The sequence below is a fragment of the Dermacentor silvarum genome, chromosome 8 (assembly GCF_013339745.2).
Source record: "Dermacentor silvarum isolate Dsil-2018 chromosome 8, BIME_Dsil_1.4, whole genome shotgun sequence".
NCBI classification, from domain to species: Eukaryota; Metazoa; Arthropoda; class Arachnida; order Ixodida; family Ixodidae; genus Dermacentor; species Dermacentor silvarum.
In genome coordinates, this window is record NC_051161.1 from 49334941 (window position 1) to 49349320 (window position 14380).

At 47.3% G+C, this 14380-nt stretch overlaps 1 protein-coding gene across 4 annotated transcripts in view; it reads left to right on the top strand.

Moving 5' to 3' along the window:
* Nucleotides 1-14380, top strand: part of LOC119461188 (cytochrome P450 2J6-like) — a 51761-nt gene that overhangs the window by 21411 nt on the left and 15970 nt on the right. Inside the window, exons 2-3 of one of the 4 annotated variants that reach the window (XM_049671940.1) lie at nt 2570-2782; nt 7208-7335. The exons of 2 other annotated variants lie outside the window; for them this stretch is intronic. In XM_049671940.1, the coding sequence (XP_049527897.1) occupies nt 2721-2782; nt 7208-7335 (190 nt within the window). In that variant the 5' untranslated portion in view covers nt 2570-2720. The remainder of the gene's footprint in view (nt 1-2569; nt 2783-7207; nt 7336-14380) is intronic. One more of the 4 variants, XM_049671937.1, reaches the window with a different exon arrangement.

Below are 14380 nucleotides of genomic sequence, written 5' to 3' on the forward strand. Positions count from 1 at the left end.
TGGGGGTCGGCCTATCTTCTTGGCTAGTGCTCGTCTCTGCCGCTGCAGTACTTCTTGTGTACTACACACCTGTAGCACGTGACAGTATATTTACAGGGTGATATCGAAGTTAATTCGACAGTTTATTTTTTAATTAGGCGCTTAGATGTATGTGAAGGCCACCTCTACAGTAAGGTTATGCGCCCAGAGGGACACAGCATGAGGTGGTACTTATTGATGTTGGTGGCTTAATTAACTAAAATTGAATAATTAACTTTTTATTGGCTGCAGTAAGCAGGCATGTTTGTATTGAAAAGTTAGACGCAATCGTGTTTCTCAACAGTTTACTTTGGCAGAATTCTTCTAGCGCATCAATGCTCCGAGATATCGAACTGCGAATTTTAATTGCCGTTCGCATGATTACGCATGCAAGACAGTGAGCACTGCTGTGTGCGGTGTTTAGTTTGACAACGGGGTGGAGGCATAGGCAAAAGTGATAACTGACCCCTTTCACTCTCGGCTGGCGTAATCGCAAAGCGCTGAAGTCGGAACCGCTATCAAAACACGGAACCGCGCGCGCAGCCTGTAAGGATGGTAGCTTCTGTTATACCGAGATGAGGGAGGAGCTTTGCGCCGGTCCTCATGTGCTCCAACCGCGATGATTTCCTTTCAAACTGTCAAGAGCTAAAATATTCTCTCATTCAACGCAAATACCCACCGGGCATGGCACGACGCCATAAAGCGCGCAGACCAACTAAACCGGTTTGAGCTCCTTAACGCCGATCCCATGTCTCTCAATACGTCCCTGCAGGCTAACCTAGTCTTGACTTACTCTGCGTCCGCACCAAAAGTAGGCTGCTATATTTAAACGCCACCGTAACGTCCCAACGCAAATCGAACGCCTAAAAAATATTTTTCCAGAACCGCCGAATGTCGTCTGCAGACGGTGAAGAAACCTGCGCGATATCCTTGCATCTTGAAACTCGCGGTCCGTAAACACTATGACTGCGCTCCTCGTGGGAAATCGCGGAGCAAAGTGTGTGCGTTCACGGTAACGACGCAAATCGTCACCAGCTCATTCACTGGCTTTCAGGTGAAAATCAGGGGCAATTTAAACTGTGACAGTCCGAACGTAGTATACACGCTTGAATGCGATGCCTGTAACATGCAATACATTGGCCGAAACAGAAACGTCGTTTGGAGCGTGATTTAATGATCACAAGTCTCACGCCAAAACACTTCCGAAATTGCCCCTATTAAAACATGTCATGATGCCTGGACACTCCTTTGATAATATTAAGGCAGCAGTATTGGAATCCGGTTTTCGCTCACACCATGAGCGGGAAATCCGCGAATCTTTCCTCATCTATAAGTTTAACCCTGTAAGGTCGGGCATAAACGAACACGCAGGCGCCCTCAATAGCGTCCACTGTACTTGGCGTGATTTTTATTGCGTCTTATCCAGTGCTTTTCTGATTTTTTTTATGCAGTGCATTTTACCTATTTCTGCATTTTTGTATTGTTCCCCGTCCTATATCGTTGTTCACTTGTCTTTCTTGCCATGTCTGCATAGTGTCGTGACAATTCGTAATTCATATCGTGCCTAACTCATATCACAGTTCCGTTCCACACACATGGAGGAGCCTCTTATGGTGATTAAAGGTGGATGTCGTGCGCATCGTTACCTGGCACATTGTGCTCGTGTGCAGTTTGCGTATCTTCAATGCATAAAAGTATCAATTTACTGCCAAATAATTTTGCGAATGTGCAGCAGGCAACATTTTAGAAATGTTTAAAGAAGCTGCCAATGTCTTGTTAAATGTCACGGACGAATGCTTGTCCACCAGCCGAAACGTTTGACAGTAAAAAAGAACGTGTTTCCACGTACGTCGTGTTTGTAGTGCTATATATATATATATATATATATATATATATATATAAATGGATGGCTAGCTTCCCCACTCTAAAAACAGTTGGTACACCACTGCACTTCCATGATTGGCTACACAGCTGTGACCTTTGCGAGAGTCACAAACGGAAAGATATAAGCCGAGCAGAACGCCGAGCTGACTTTTAACGACGCTTATGAAAACATCTATCCGCTCGGGCAGGTTGCGCACGTGGCTGTCCTTTGGCATCAAGTGCCGAACTCTATGTTTGCCCATTAACAAACGTCTCTCTCCCCCACTCTTTCCCATCCCCAAATGTATCGATCTATCTGTTCCTAAAGGTTGCAGAAAATAGCGCCTCTTTCTCTTCGCAACCACTCTCTCTCTATGGGTTCTCTATACTGCGTGCGAACTGCCTACTCCGCAGATCTTGTTAATTGCGGCATAGCACAGGGTTCGTGCTTCGGTGTCACGACAACTCGTAAAATTTAACTAATCAATGCGATAAGAACGAAAAGAAAAAAGCAAAAGGCAGGTTACGTATGTTCGAGTCTTCACTACGCTATACTGCCAGTTAGTCTTAAGGGGGTTGTTGCCAAAGGGACAAGAACGACAGAACAGCTTACGATTGAGTCCTAGCTATATATCCTATAACTACTGCCACAAGCGGTTGTGGCTCCAACTTCACAATCATGCCGAAGGTGGGGATATGGCAGTGCGTGATCACGGCGCTGATTGTCGCACTCGGGGCACCGCTGCTGCATTACCTGTGGTTCTTGCTGCGGAGGGTATTTCGACGTGATCCTGCCACCTGGACCCCTAGGCCTCCCCCTTCTCGGCTACCTTCCCTTCATGACCAAGGACGGACATCGGGACATCGAGGCGCTCAGGCAGAAGTACGGCAACGTGTTCGGGTGCGTTCATAACCAAAGTATACTTCAATGGATAGGCTTTAAGCCGTATCTTCTATTTTTTTTTTTAAAGTTCGGTCGGATCATTCAGCCGCACAAAATCCGAACACCGTTCCACAGCAAGGAAAATTAGAACTTTATCACTTTTTTTTCTGGCCACGGAGAATATGCATTCGCACCAAAATGCAGTGAAATGGTTTTTGCGTTACAAGCTTGGTGTTTTGTTTGTCTTGGCTCTTGCACAGCAAGCATAGCGGTCTTACGAAGCTCTCCCACGGAACTCACCCCTGGAGAGACGGAAGCCTGGCCAGGGGGTTTCTTGTACCCTTCTTATAAACTGCTGGGTGCCCGGCGGTGGGGATCGAACCATACACCTACTGCAGCCGAGTCTCGCGTCCTAGTGAATGGGCCACAGCTGCGGTTATAAGTAAATAATATAGGAAATAATTGATTAGTAATTGGTTTGCTGAGCTATCCGCAACTGGGAAACGTCAAAAAAGTACTACATTTGTTTCGTGTGTTATGTTTCCTCACGTTTAAGTAATCACTTTCGGGTATCAAACTCGGTTTATCAAATGCGATATGCGTTGGGCTTCCTGGGGATTAAAAATGACCTGCAGTACACAGGGCAATTTAATCTGTTCAGGTGGCAGACAGTACTTGCACGACAAATCGCGATACCCTAGTAGCCGAATAAAAATATTCGCTATATATATATATATATCGATTTCGAGACACACGTCGAAATCGTGACCGAATTGAAGTTCGAGTTCTGTGCAGCTGTTTTAGTAGCCTGGGAAACGCTGCGAACGAAGCCGCTATGACACTCTGGAACGCTCGAATAAGTAACTTTCTAGAAAGGCTGTAACTCACCTGCACAGAATAAACATTTATCCTCGTCACCATCAACATGCTTCCTACTTCAACGGAGTATAAACATCGTGCCGCGCATAGTTCACCGAGGAGGCTGGGGAAAAGCAACTGTGTACACCTTGTATATATAATGCATAAAAATTGGGAGAAGGCGAGAAGTAAGTATAATTCTGTTTAATACATGTGCACGTAATTACCCTACGCCCTTCAAACCTTCAGTACACGTCACCCATAGAGTGGCCCCCTATTTCTAAAAAAATATGAAATCTCTGCCGTTTTTGGAGGTTCCAGGGAAACGGAGAAACTTTTGAAGCGTTTCACATGACGCCTTTAAATGGGTCGAAAACGAGGACATACTTCAGCAAGCGGCGCAAAAGCGGGACACAGGAAAGGAGCACACGGCACAGCGCCTGTGTCGCATGCTACTTTTCTGTGTCCAGTTTTTGCGCTGCTTGCCGAAGTATGTGTTCGCACCAACAAGCCCGGCTATATCCACCATTTTGAAGTTTGAAAACGAGGCCAATTTTTTTGTTCACACCCTAATTGACGCACCCACTTCAAAATTTACCGACATATTTCCCCCAGCATTCCGCACATTTACACAAAATATGAACTTCTGGAGTGATTTAGTTTTTTTTTTTCAGCAACTTCCATATAACTTTTTCGAGCGCTTCTAGTCGCTTTAATAGCTTCTCTGCAAGGTAATATCCCCTACCAATTAAGGCTTAAGAGGAAGTGCTCTAATGTCACCAATCAATCACCTTGATAAGCGCCTTTCCTTAATGGGAAAATTGCTTGTTCCTTGGAATAACGCCTCCGTAGAGATTTCTGCATTGTCAAAAAGACTTTATCACATTTTGAAATGAGAACGATATTCTATACATATGTACATATTACAACACCGTTCTTGTGTTACTCAATTTCAATGATTTAGTTGTTTTATGGCTTGAATGTTGATAACGCTTTCATGCTAAAGTCGGGTTTACTTCGCTTGGCAATCCCTATATTAGTGACGCGCTGAGGCCTCTGGCTTTCATCTTTGGTATATAGCAGCGCGACGATCTATACATGGAAGCGAGAGAAGGGATAGGAAAAAGCGCTGACTTACAACAAAGATGATACTTTACCAACACGCCCGTTAAGCCACCCTTGCGAATTTCATCTCTGGCTTTCTTTTTTATTCGTGGGTATATAAGTATCTTTTATGCAGTATACGTATACCGTATAGGCTCTTGTAAGGGACGCAATTTTTTCACAATTTTGACGAGGTGCGGCCCTTACACGGGACTGAACCTTTTGGACAAAGTGGTGCCGGCGTATAGCCTTCACTTGTGCACTCCTCGGATTCCTGGATGTACCAGTGCATCAGAGGTCAACGCGCAGCTCTCGCCATCTAGTAGCGGCACGCGGCAGTACGCAGCGCGCGAAAATTTGCCGATGCTCGCGCGGTACTGGGGCACGGAACGCGATTGCTTCTTCGTTGGAAATTATCTTATTCTTACAAATTTTGGGCTGGCTTGTTGGGGGTGCGATCCTTACACGGGTGCGACCCTTACACGGGTGCGACCCTTACGCGAGTCTATACCATAGTTTCCTTGGACTACTGAATCTTTATTTTTTTATTACTGACTCATTGTTGGTGCAAGGAAATAAAAGCACCAACTATTGTTGGTGCTTTTTATTGAGTTTCCAATGGCAGAAACTACAGAATGTGCCATTTGATTATTGTGCTTCCTGTTCTTTTTTTTTTCCTGTGTTCAAATGACCATCCACGAAAGCTTATTAAACTATTATAATGTCGGCATGGCTCTCGTATCCCTTAGTCCGGTCATCCTTTAATCATTAACGGTGTGTATCACCGATGAGCCTGCCGTATAAAGAAGTTACAGAAGTTACAGAACTGAGGTTGCCGAAAAGAAAATGTTTGTGTAATTATACTTGCCTTACAAGATGTTCAAAGCTGACAAAGCGCCTAGAGAGAAACAACTTTATTTAAATTAAGACCGTGCTTGGTCACTGTGGGTGGAGCCCCTCTTCCAGGGCCCCACTGGCTATTGCGGCGCGCCGGGCCTGGTCGAGGGTCGCCAATTGGCTTCCCAAGTTCAGTTCGGAGAGTCGCGCCTCCCACGACCAATTGCTAAGTGTATCGTCAAGTAGCGGCGAGACGGCATCTGCTGGACGCTGCGTGCATTGATAAGTGATGTGTTCTAGTGTCGGGGTGGAGTCGCACCATGGACATCTGTCGCTGTGTTTGTTAGGAAATATTTTGTGCAGTCTATGTAAATGTGGGTAGGTGTTTGTCTGTATTCGGCGCCAGTCCCTCGCCTGTCGCCTGTTTAGCTTGGGGTGAGGTGGAGCTTTGGTTCGTCTTCCTAGTCGTTGTGCCTCAAGTATGTCTCTCGGTGTGCTGCCGGGTGTCGGAGAGGCGTCCGTTCGAGCGGTATGTATCGCGGCTCGGCCTGTTATACCTCGAGCCAGACGGTCCGCCCGATCGTTGCCTTCCACTCCGGTGTGCGCGGGACACCAGGTTATCCCGTGGTCCATTTGGAGGCTTGGTCCTAGTATGCGAAGGACCCCGGCCGGTAGAACTCCCCGAAGGAAGAGCCGGCAGGCGTCTTGCGAGTCTGTGAGTATATAAGCCGACTGGCTCTTGGCCTCAGCGTCTCGGATGGCTAGGGCTATGGCCGCGGATTCCGCCGTGGCACTTGAAGTCGTGCGCACGGACGCTGCTACGATCGGTCTCCCCCGGTTTGTCGCGACAGCCACATAAGTAGGAGTCGCTGTCTCACCTCTGGGGTATAAGCCCGCGTCAGTAAAGTATGTGTCTGCATCCTCCTGCCTTTTGCGCAGGATGGCTGCTCGGGCTTGTCGCCGTTTCACGTGGTAGTGAGGGTTCATGTGACGTGGGATGGGGTTGACATGAATTCTTGTTCGTAGATCAGGTGGCATAAGTATGGTCTCGCCTCCGCAGAACTGTGGCGTTAGAGGGTATCGTAGTCGTGTTAGCACGGAGCGCCCCTGGGGTGTTGCGTTTAGTCTTTCGCGCTGGGCCATGAGTGTGGCCGCGGCGAGTTCTTCGTATGTGTTCATCATGCCCAGCTCCGTGAGACGGTCAGTGCTCGTGTTTTCGGGCAGGCCGAGTGCCGCCTTGCAGGCAATCCGGAGCAGTCGATTTGCGACAAAGCGCTGAGAAACAGTCACCCACTGTTTCCTTTTCGACTTGACTTGTATTCTTACATGCTTCCGCCTTTTCATTGTTTTTTGTTAAAGAACGGCCAACAACGCTGTCTCACGTCTTCAATATCAATGCCGAAGTGCCACTTTTTTGTAAACCCTGATGAAGGCCGCGATCCAGCAGTCGCAAATGTTGAAATTGCACATTTGTTCTGTTAACCTTGTGGCGTCGCTCACGTGTTAAAGGTATATAGCCTTCACAACTTCTGTCTACATTATATATATATATATATATATATATATATATATATATATATATATATATATATATTCGCTCCTGCACTCTAATGTGTGACAAAGAGGTAAGTGGTGTTACTGCAGGCTCCACTTCGGTTTCCGGTACGTGGTCTTCTTGTGCGACTTCGGCTCCGTAAAGGAGGGTCTCTCGAACGACGCGCTGCTCAACCGGGCCCAAGAGTTCCCGCTCAACGTCCACGAGAAATCTCAAAGTAAGAACCTTTACCGCGGCAGTAAAATAAATAGTATACCTCGACACTGTGGCGACAGCATGTCCCCAGTCACACATTGACCTCTAATGAACATCTACAGTGATGTCTTCAAAGCAAGCACCCTTGTCTCAGGAGCAACGTATAGTATCTTGGCAGCCTATCGCGGCACCATCTCCCAATCACTTATCAATATCTAATGAGCATCTGGTGAACATTGACGGTGGCAGAAGTATTGGGGGAATTGCTATAGAGGCAGAGTTAGCCTTAGTGTTGCCATCTTTTTCCGAGCATGTCGCTAAACTGAGGCAATGAAATCGCTAAATTATCACTAAATTTTGCTCCAGTGTCGCTAAATTTGTCGAATGATATTAATATAATGTAGGCGTTCCTAGAGCACTATAATATAGGCTAGCATGCCCCCTAACGCACCTACCAAAAACATTTCACGTTCTTCTAGTGTCCGTGCAGGTGACGAATAAACAGTCAAGTTATTAGCACGGTGTAGCACACTTAATTTAATTATTACTGTTTTTAGACAACTATGTACTATGGCAGCTGAAATCCTGCGTTTACCTTCGGATCTTAAGCTGAAACATTTAGCACACTATAAAAGATAACGGGTCACCTGCTTCTCATTCAGAAAGACGCATTTCGTCCGCGTTATGCCTGCAAATTTTATAATGCTCTTTTCTGTACATACTGTACATACGTTTCCCACACGTGTATGCATGCTTGCAGTTTCATCTGTTCTTCATTGAGTATATTTACTTTAAATACACTAGATTAACGTTTATCTTCTACTGTTACAGTTTGCGTGCAACTGTCGTCCCAGGTGGAAGGGCCCTGTCCGGCGTTGCTATACTTTTTGCCCTGCCTAAATGTGAAAATGCACACTTGAATACAGTCTTCAATAGACCGCTCCCAGCGACCGATCTGCGCATGCGCCGGTTTTCCGGAAGTAGCACTGCCACAATCTTGGGTGTAGTCAACTGGTCAACCACCACCGCAGTCCACGCTCGTTGAGTACTGCGCACGAGCTTTCCAGACATCTCTGCGACTCCACCACCGAGAAACATTCGTCATGTATTTTAAGAAATTACGTCGCCTGTTCATTGCAGCATGCGAGGCGAACGTTGAAAAGTGCCTGCTGCTCTTTCATTTCGGTTCTTACCTGCTGATTACGCGTTGAGTATCGTATTTGTTCGAGCTTTGTATGTAGTACATGCTGATGTACGCGGTCGTTTTGCGTTACTATTTTTGCACACGTGCATCTCGGTGACTGCAACTGTTTGCTTAGCGACGGACATAATAGGATTCGTGTACCTGTTGGAGACAGGTTTGAAATGCGGCGCCGAAACTTTCGTGCCCTAATGATGCTTACCTACATGGGTTTCGCGCACGACTTGCAAATTTCGCTAACAGCGATATCTAGAAGTTTTTAGGTAAGCTAGGAGGCGTTTTTAATATAAAAACGCCGATAGCCAATCATCGCCAAGTCATCGATAGCCAATCAATAGCTAATCGATAATGCATCAATAATCAACAAATTCCGGAAAATTCTGGGGATGACTTGGTAGTGCTTAACCTAACCCAAATATGTAGCCAATACCTCACCATAGCCAATCGATAGCCAATTGATAGCCAATCAATAGCTAATCGATAATATCAATAATCAGTAAATTCCGGAAAATGCTGGGGATGACTTGGTAGTTTTTAGCCTAGTCCAAATACGTGGCCAATACCTTGCGATAGCCAATCAATAGCTAATCGATCAATAATCAATAAATTCTGGAAAATGCTGGGCATGACTTGGTAGTTTTTAGCCTAGCCCAAATACGTGGCCAATGCCTTGCGATAGCCAATCGATAGCTAATAAATAGCTAATCGATAAACTATCAATAATCAATACATTTCGCGAAATGCTGGGGATGACTTGGCACTTGGTAGTGCTTAGCCTAGCCCAATTACGTGGCCAATACCTTGCGATAGCCAATCAATAGCTAATCAATAATCGACAAATAATCTATAAATTCCGGGAAATCTAAGTACAGGGGTGTTTTCGCATTTTGCCCCCATCGAAATGCGGCCGCTATTCGTCCTCGTGTTTCTTCTCGCGCTGTGTATTACCAGTACCACCTATTAATCCGTTGGATCCACGTCTCTCGAAGCTTTCGCTCTTCAGAAAACACATAGAATCCGAAGCCTTTGTCCCTTGTGTGGTTGTTGTAGCACCCAGGAACGCAGCAGGTCAATCCTCCCATCGCACGATAGCTCTATACACGAACCATAATAATTGCCAAAAATCGGTCGGAAACAGGACGCACTGGCACTCCGGGCGGCTGAAGCGGCCGGATGACTGCAAGTACCAGCATGCACCGCGGCAGCGATGGCGTCGTGAAACTGGTCGGTGGGATCGGTCCATTGAATTAAATTCAAGTTACCCTTCCTTTTCCCGCTAATAAGCCATTATTTCGTATGAAATAAATAAAAATCAAGTCTCGGAAGAAGTACTTGGCCCTATAACCTAATTGACTGGTGTTGCTCATTATATATATATATGGCCCCGTCTTGCCCTTCGGGCCAGGGTGAGGTATTAGGGCTGGAAAGAAAAAGATATATATATATTAATGAGAGTTTAATGAAGACTTATAAGGGCAAAGGTGCCGACGGAGAGGCGTCCCTCATTGCAGCTGCTCCGCACTGCAGGTTGGAGAGGAAAGGAGACAGAGAAAAGCAATGAAGGATGGGGAACGATGACGAAAGAATACAAATGAGCCAAACATCCTCTGTCAGATGCTGTGCATGACCCAGGTGACCGCCCAGCCGCTTGCCTCCGCGACTACAGAAATAGTCCCGCTGACGCGACTCGGCCCAGTTCGAAGCGCGGGCCGCCATGTTCTTCGTCGGCAGGGACACCGGCCGTCCGGCTCATGACGTCAGTCTAGAGTGCGCGCCCATTGGTGGAGGCTCGTGGGCATGCGCGTTTGAGGGGCAAATGCCGCTGCCTTCTAAAGTTGTACCCGACTTTGTCTTTTATAGGTATTTACAAACTACTTAAAACGTGTGGATTCACAACTATCTATAGACATGAACTGTACAAGCGCGTCATTCCAGTGTCACACCCGCCGTGGTGGCTTAGTAACTGTGGCGTTGTGTTGCTGAGAACGAGTTCGTGGGCTCGATTCGGATCAATCAATCAATCAATCAATCAATCAATCAATCAATCAATCAATCAACCATTTGCTTCATAAAAGCTGAGGTTGATGTACAAAAGTAATACTTGTACTTGTACAATACAACGTACACCAGCATCGTGCCATTGTGCTCGGATTGTATTTCATGCAGGACGTAATGGTGATCGAAGCACTGTGCAGCACACACCTTCGTTCCTCATGCAGGCATGACTCTGGCCAACGGGCCACCTTGGAAGGAACAGCGACGGTTCACGATGAGGACGTTCAAGACGCTGATCAGTACAACGCAGACTCTCGAGACGCATATACACGTGAGTTATATATATGTAAATGGTGACTGCGTCCCTCCGTTCATTTTTAAAGCGATAGCGTTTAGGGCCCCGTGTCGCAGAAAATCCGGCGTTGGCAACCGGCTTGTGATCGCGGGTGGTGGAGGAAATCATCCAACCACATCGACCGCACAGGCCCTCCACGTGGCGCAAGGTTTTGGTGAACAAAAATTGAATTTCTCACAGTGAAATCCGTCAGAAGAATGGTAAAGTATGACTTTACCATTCGGCGTCGGATTCGCCGTCGGATTGTTTACCAATCGGTGTCGGATTGTAATTTGAATGTACGAGAAAACCTAATTCTGCTACGAGGAAGCTCGAACACAAACCCCTTTTCCGACATTTCTACCAGACCTGCTAGCGTCGGGGCAATGGCAAACAATTAATAAAATAATAAAAAAGGTGCTATGGCCTTCACATTATAATATAGGACCACTTATATTGCCCCTGGAAAAATGTCTTTCCAGCAATGCATTTCAGTTTAAAAGTGAAGCCGACTTTAAGGGGATCGGTGTAAGCTTGGTCTTTGTAACAGCGCTGGCTTTCCCACGTTCAGTGTTGCAGTGAATGAAGCCTACTTGTCGTATGCGAACGACGCGTTGCGAACGGGTCCCGATAACGCTATCGCGTTCTACTCTTAAAGGCGAAGCTTAAGCGTCCTCCATTTTTTTTCGTTGACATTATGTCGCTGCTGCCAAACACATTGTGCAGAAACCACCGACGAAGATCTTCAATGTAAGCGAAAAGCCGAACGCTTCTAGAGAGTTATTCGCTTTTTTTAAAGTAATGATGCGTATTTGTTGCAGTGAGTATACTTAGCGGGCGTTTGTCGTTTCATTGCGTAATTCTGGAGTGCTAGTATAGCTCCTCTCCAGCCGTAAAGCCCTCTCCCGCAGCTGCGATCGGGGGAGAGGGCGGCGGGAAAGAGGAGGAAAGCTACAGGGCAACTGAGCCAATCAGAGTAGCCATTTTCTCTCTCTCTCTTTCTTAGTTTTTTTTTTGCGCAGCTGAACAAGTGCGCACCGATTATAAACTATCGGGAACCAAACCATCTCGGCCGATAAGCTGTGTCTCAGAGGTCATGTGTTAGACCGATTCTGCGAGGGAAAGAAGCGAGCCTTCACAGAGAGTATGCTTGGAAAGACTGGCTGCTCTCTGCTAGTTTATTATTGCAATTATATGGACACTCCAGGCGCATTTCAGCCGTCGCCGTAAGGTTCTGTATAAAGTCCAAGCACGATCACATCGTCGCAGCGCGCCGTATGCTGTATATGCGAGTGAAAGCTTGCAAGGGTCAGCCGATGATCGCGCCGTCTGAAGCGCGCCGTCGGCCGTCGCACGCGAGACACGGGTGGAGGGGACGGAGCGTGGGCGTTCTACACCGGCGGCTGCTGCGTAGGAGCCGCCGCACGGGCGCCGTATCTTGAAAGCGATCTTGATAGTGCGCCGAAGGCTGGTAGCTTCGTACACCGCTGTGCTTTTGACGCTTAGTTCGCGTTGAAGCGATAGGCAGCGCGAAGGTCAATTCCCTCGCTGCTGCGCTGCTCACTGCAGCATTTTGATGGCGAGTTTCAGCGGTCATTTAGTGAGATGTGTTCATATAAACCTGTGCGCGCGTGACATCGTGCTTGTTATTTTTTTTAGTAAGATAATGTTTGCAAGTTTATACGGCCGGTAAAACTAATATCCTTACTTCGTATAGCTGTCTAATAATGTCCTATCGCAATCGATCCTTCACCTTTCTAGCGAAACTGCGTCTTTTTAGAGAGCAGCTTTGGGTGCCCGTTCCCGGGTTGAGCGTCGGTGTAACAGCGCGAACGCGCGCGTGCCACTGCTCGCGCGTTTTTCGTTGTCTTCTTCCACAGCTGGTTACGATGCCGCTCATCATGCCAGCGTTCGCATACTGTCCCTCCCTCTGCGAACGCGCACTGGCCCACTGCCAGCCGTTGCGGTGATTTCGCTCTAAAATTCTTTGCCTTAATACGCGTATATCGCGAAACGAGAACACGTATCGAGCTGCGCTCAAGTTTCGCATTAGGGAGTATCGTAATCATTGAACATATTTTTTTCTTCCTTCATGCTGGACACTGTCCAGTTCCGCCATATTTTTGAATTTGCCATCTTATCAGCTCTGATTGGCCTGTGCAGCGCTGCTATATGGCCTTTGTTGGTTCAAAACGTCAACATGGTGGAATTTGACAGCATCCAGAATAGAAATCTGGAATCCAGTGTCGTGATTGCCGTCGCCTGCTCATAGTCCATGTCACTCCACAGTGCATTAGTCGCTGATACAACGACGAAGCAACCGCGCCACAGTCCGAGTTTTATGGTACCTGTTCAAAAAATTCGCCGACGATTACGATGCTCCATAATGCGAAATTTGAGCGCAACTGTATAAGTGTTTTCATTTCGCGATATATTGGCTGCCGCGGACAATCTGTCTCGTGCATCACGTTGCAAACGCAGCGAAGTGTGGCGCGACTGCCTCGCTAATCGGAAGGTCGCGAGAGGCAGCGCGAGGGTGACGAGCGGTCGCAATTCACAGCAGCCACCGCAGACCGACCTCCACTCATGCAGCGCTTTGTTTCAATATATGGTATCGGTGGACGCGCTCGCCGCATGCCTTATCGATGGCGTCGTCGGTGAACAGACGACGCACGCTACTCTGGCGCCACCTCGTAGCTATCGTCGCTGCAGAAAACGTCTTGCCGCCTCATGGAACCGCTGCACTCTCTTCCTCCGCCTTTCTCCTCGCACCCTCTTCACTATCGCCGTCTTTTATCCGCCGCTGCGCTCCGCGTTCGCTCTTTCATTATTCGCTGTGCTCATTCGCTCGGTTACGTCGAGGTACGCCGACGCTAAAAGCAGGAACGGGCTCCTAAGAACCGCGCGATGAAAAAGCGCAGTTTACATTGCGCTTTCTCTCTCTTCATGCCGCTTAACCGTTGTGAGCAATCAGTGACTATACGATACGTGACGCATTAAGGTTACATAACCGCCGAAAGTAGCTACATGCATGCTCATTGTAGGCGCAGAACTTATCATAACTGAAGCGGAACTTGCATGAACGCGGGAAAAATCGCGAGCGTACCGCTTCGCCATTCACGCAGAAAGCACACGCTGATATCACAGCCATACCAGTAGAGAGAGGGAGAAAGAATGCATTTTTTATACTACAATCTCGGAGTTTTTGCTTTGAGATCGTCATTGCCTACCAGGTCTCCCCATCACGTTACGGGCGTTCTGAACAAAGACCTGGAGGAGTATAAACAAGGGTGGGTTTGGGGAGTGAGCGAGTCATGCCGAGATGTTGAATGTATAGTGCAGTGTTAATTGTGTTAAGTGTGCTGGTACGGGAGTTTTCAGCTGTGGGGCAATCACACCAGGAATGAAAGTCGATCAAGTAGGTAGCTGTGGTTTACTGAACCATTACGGACGTATAACCAAGGGCCCATGCAGGACGAACTGTCGAACTTGGTTCGTGAGCTGCAGTCTCGCAAGGGCGAATCCGTGCAAATCGTC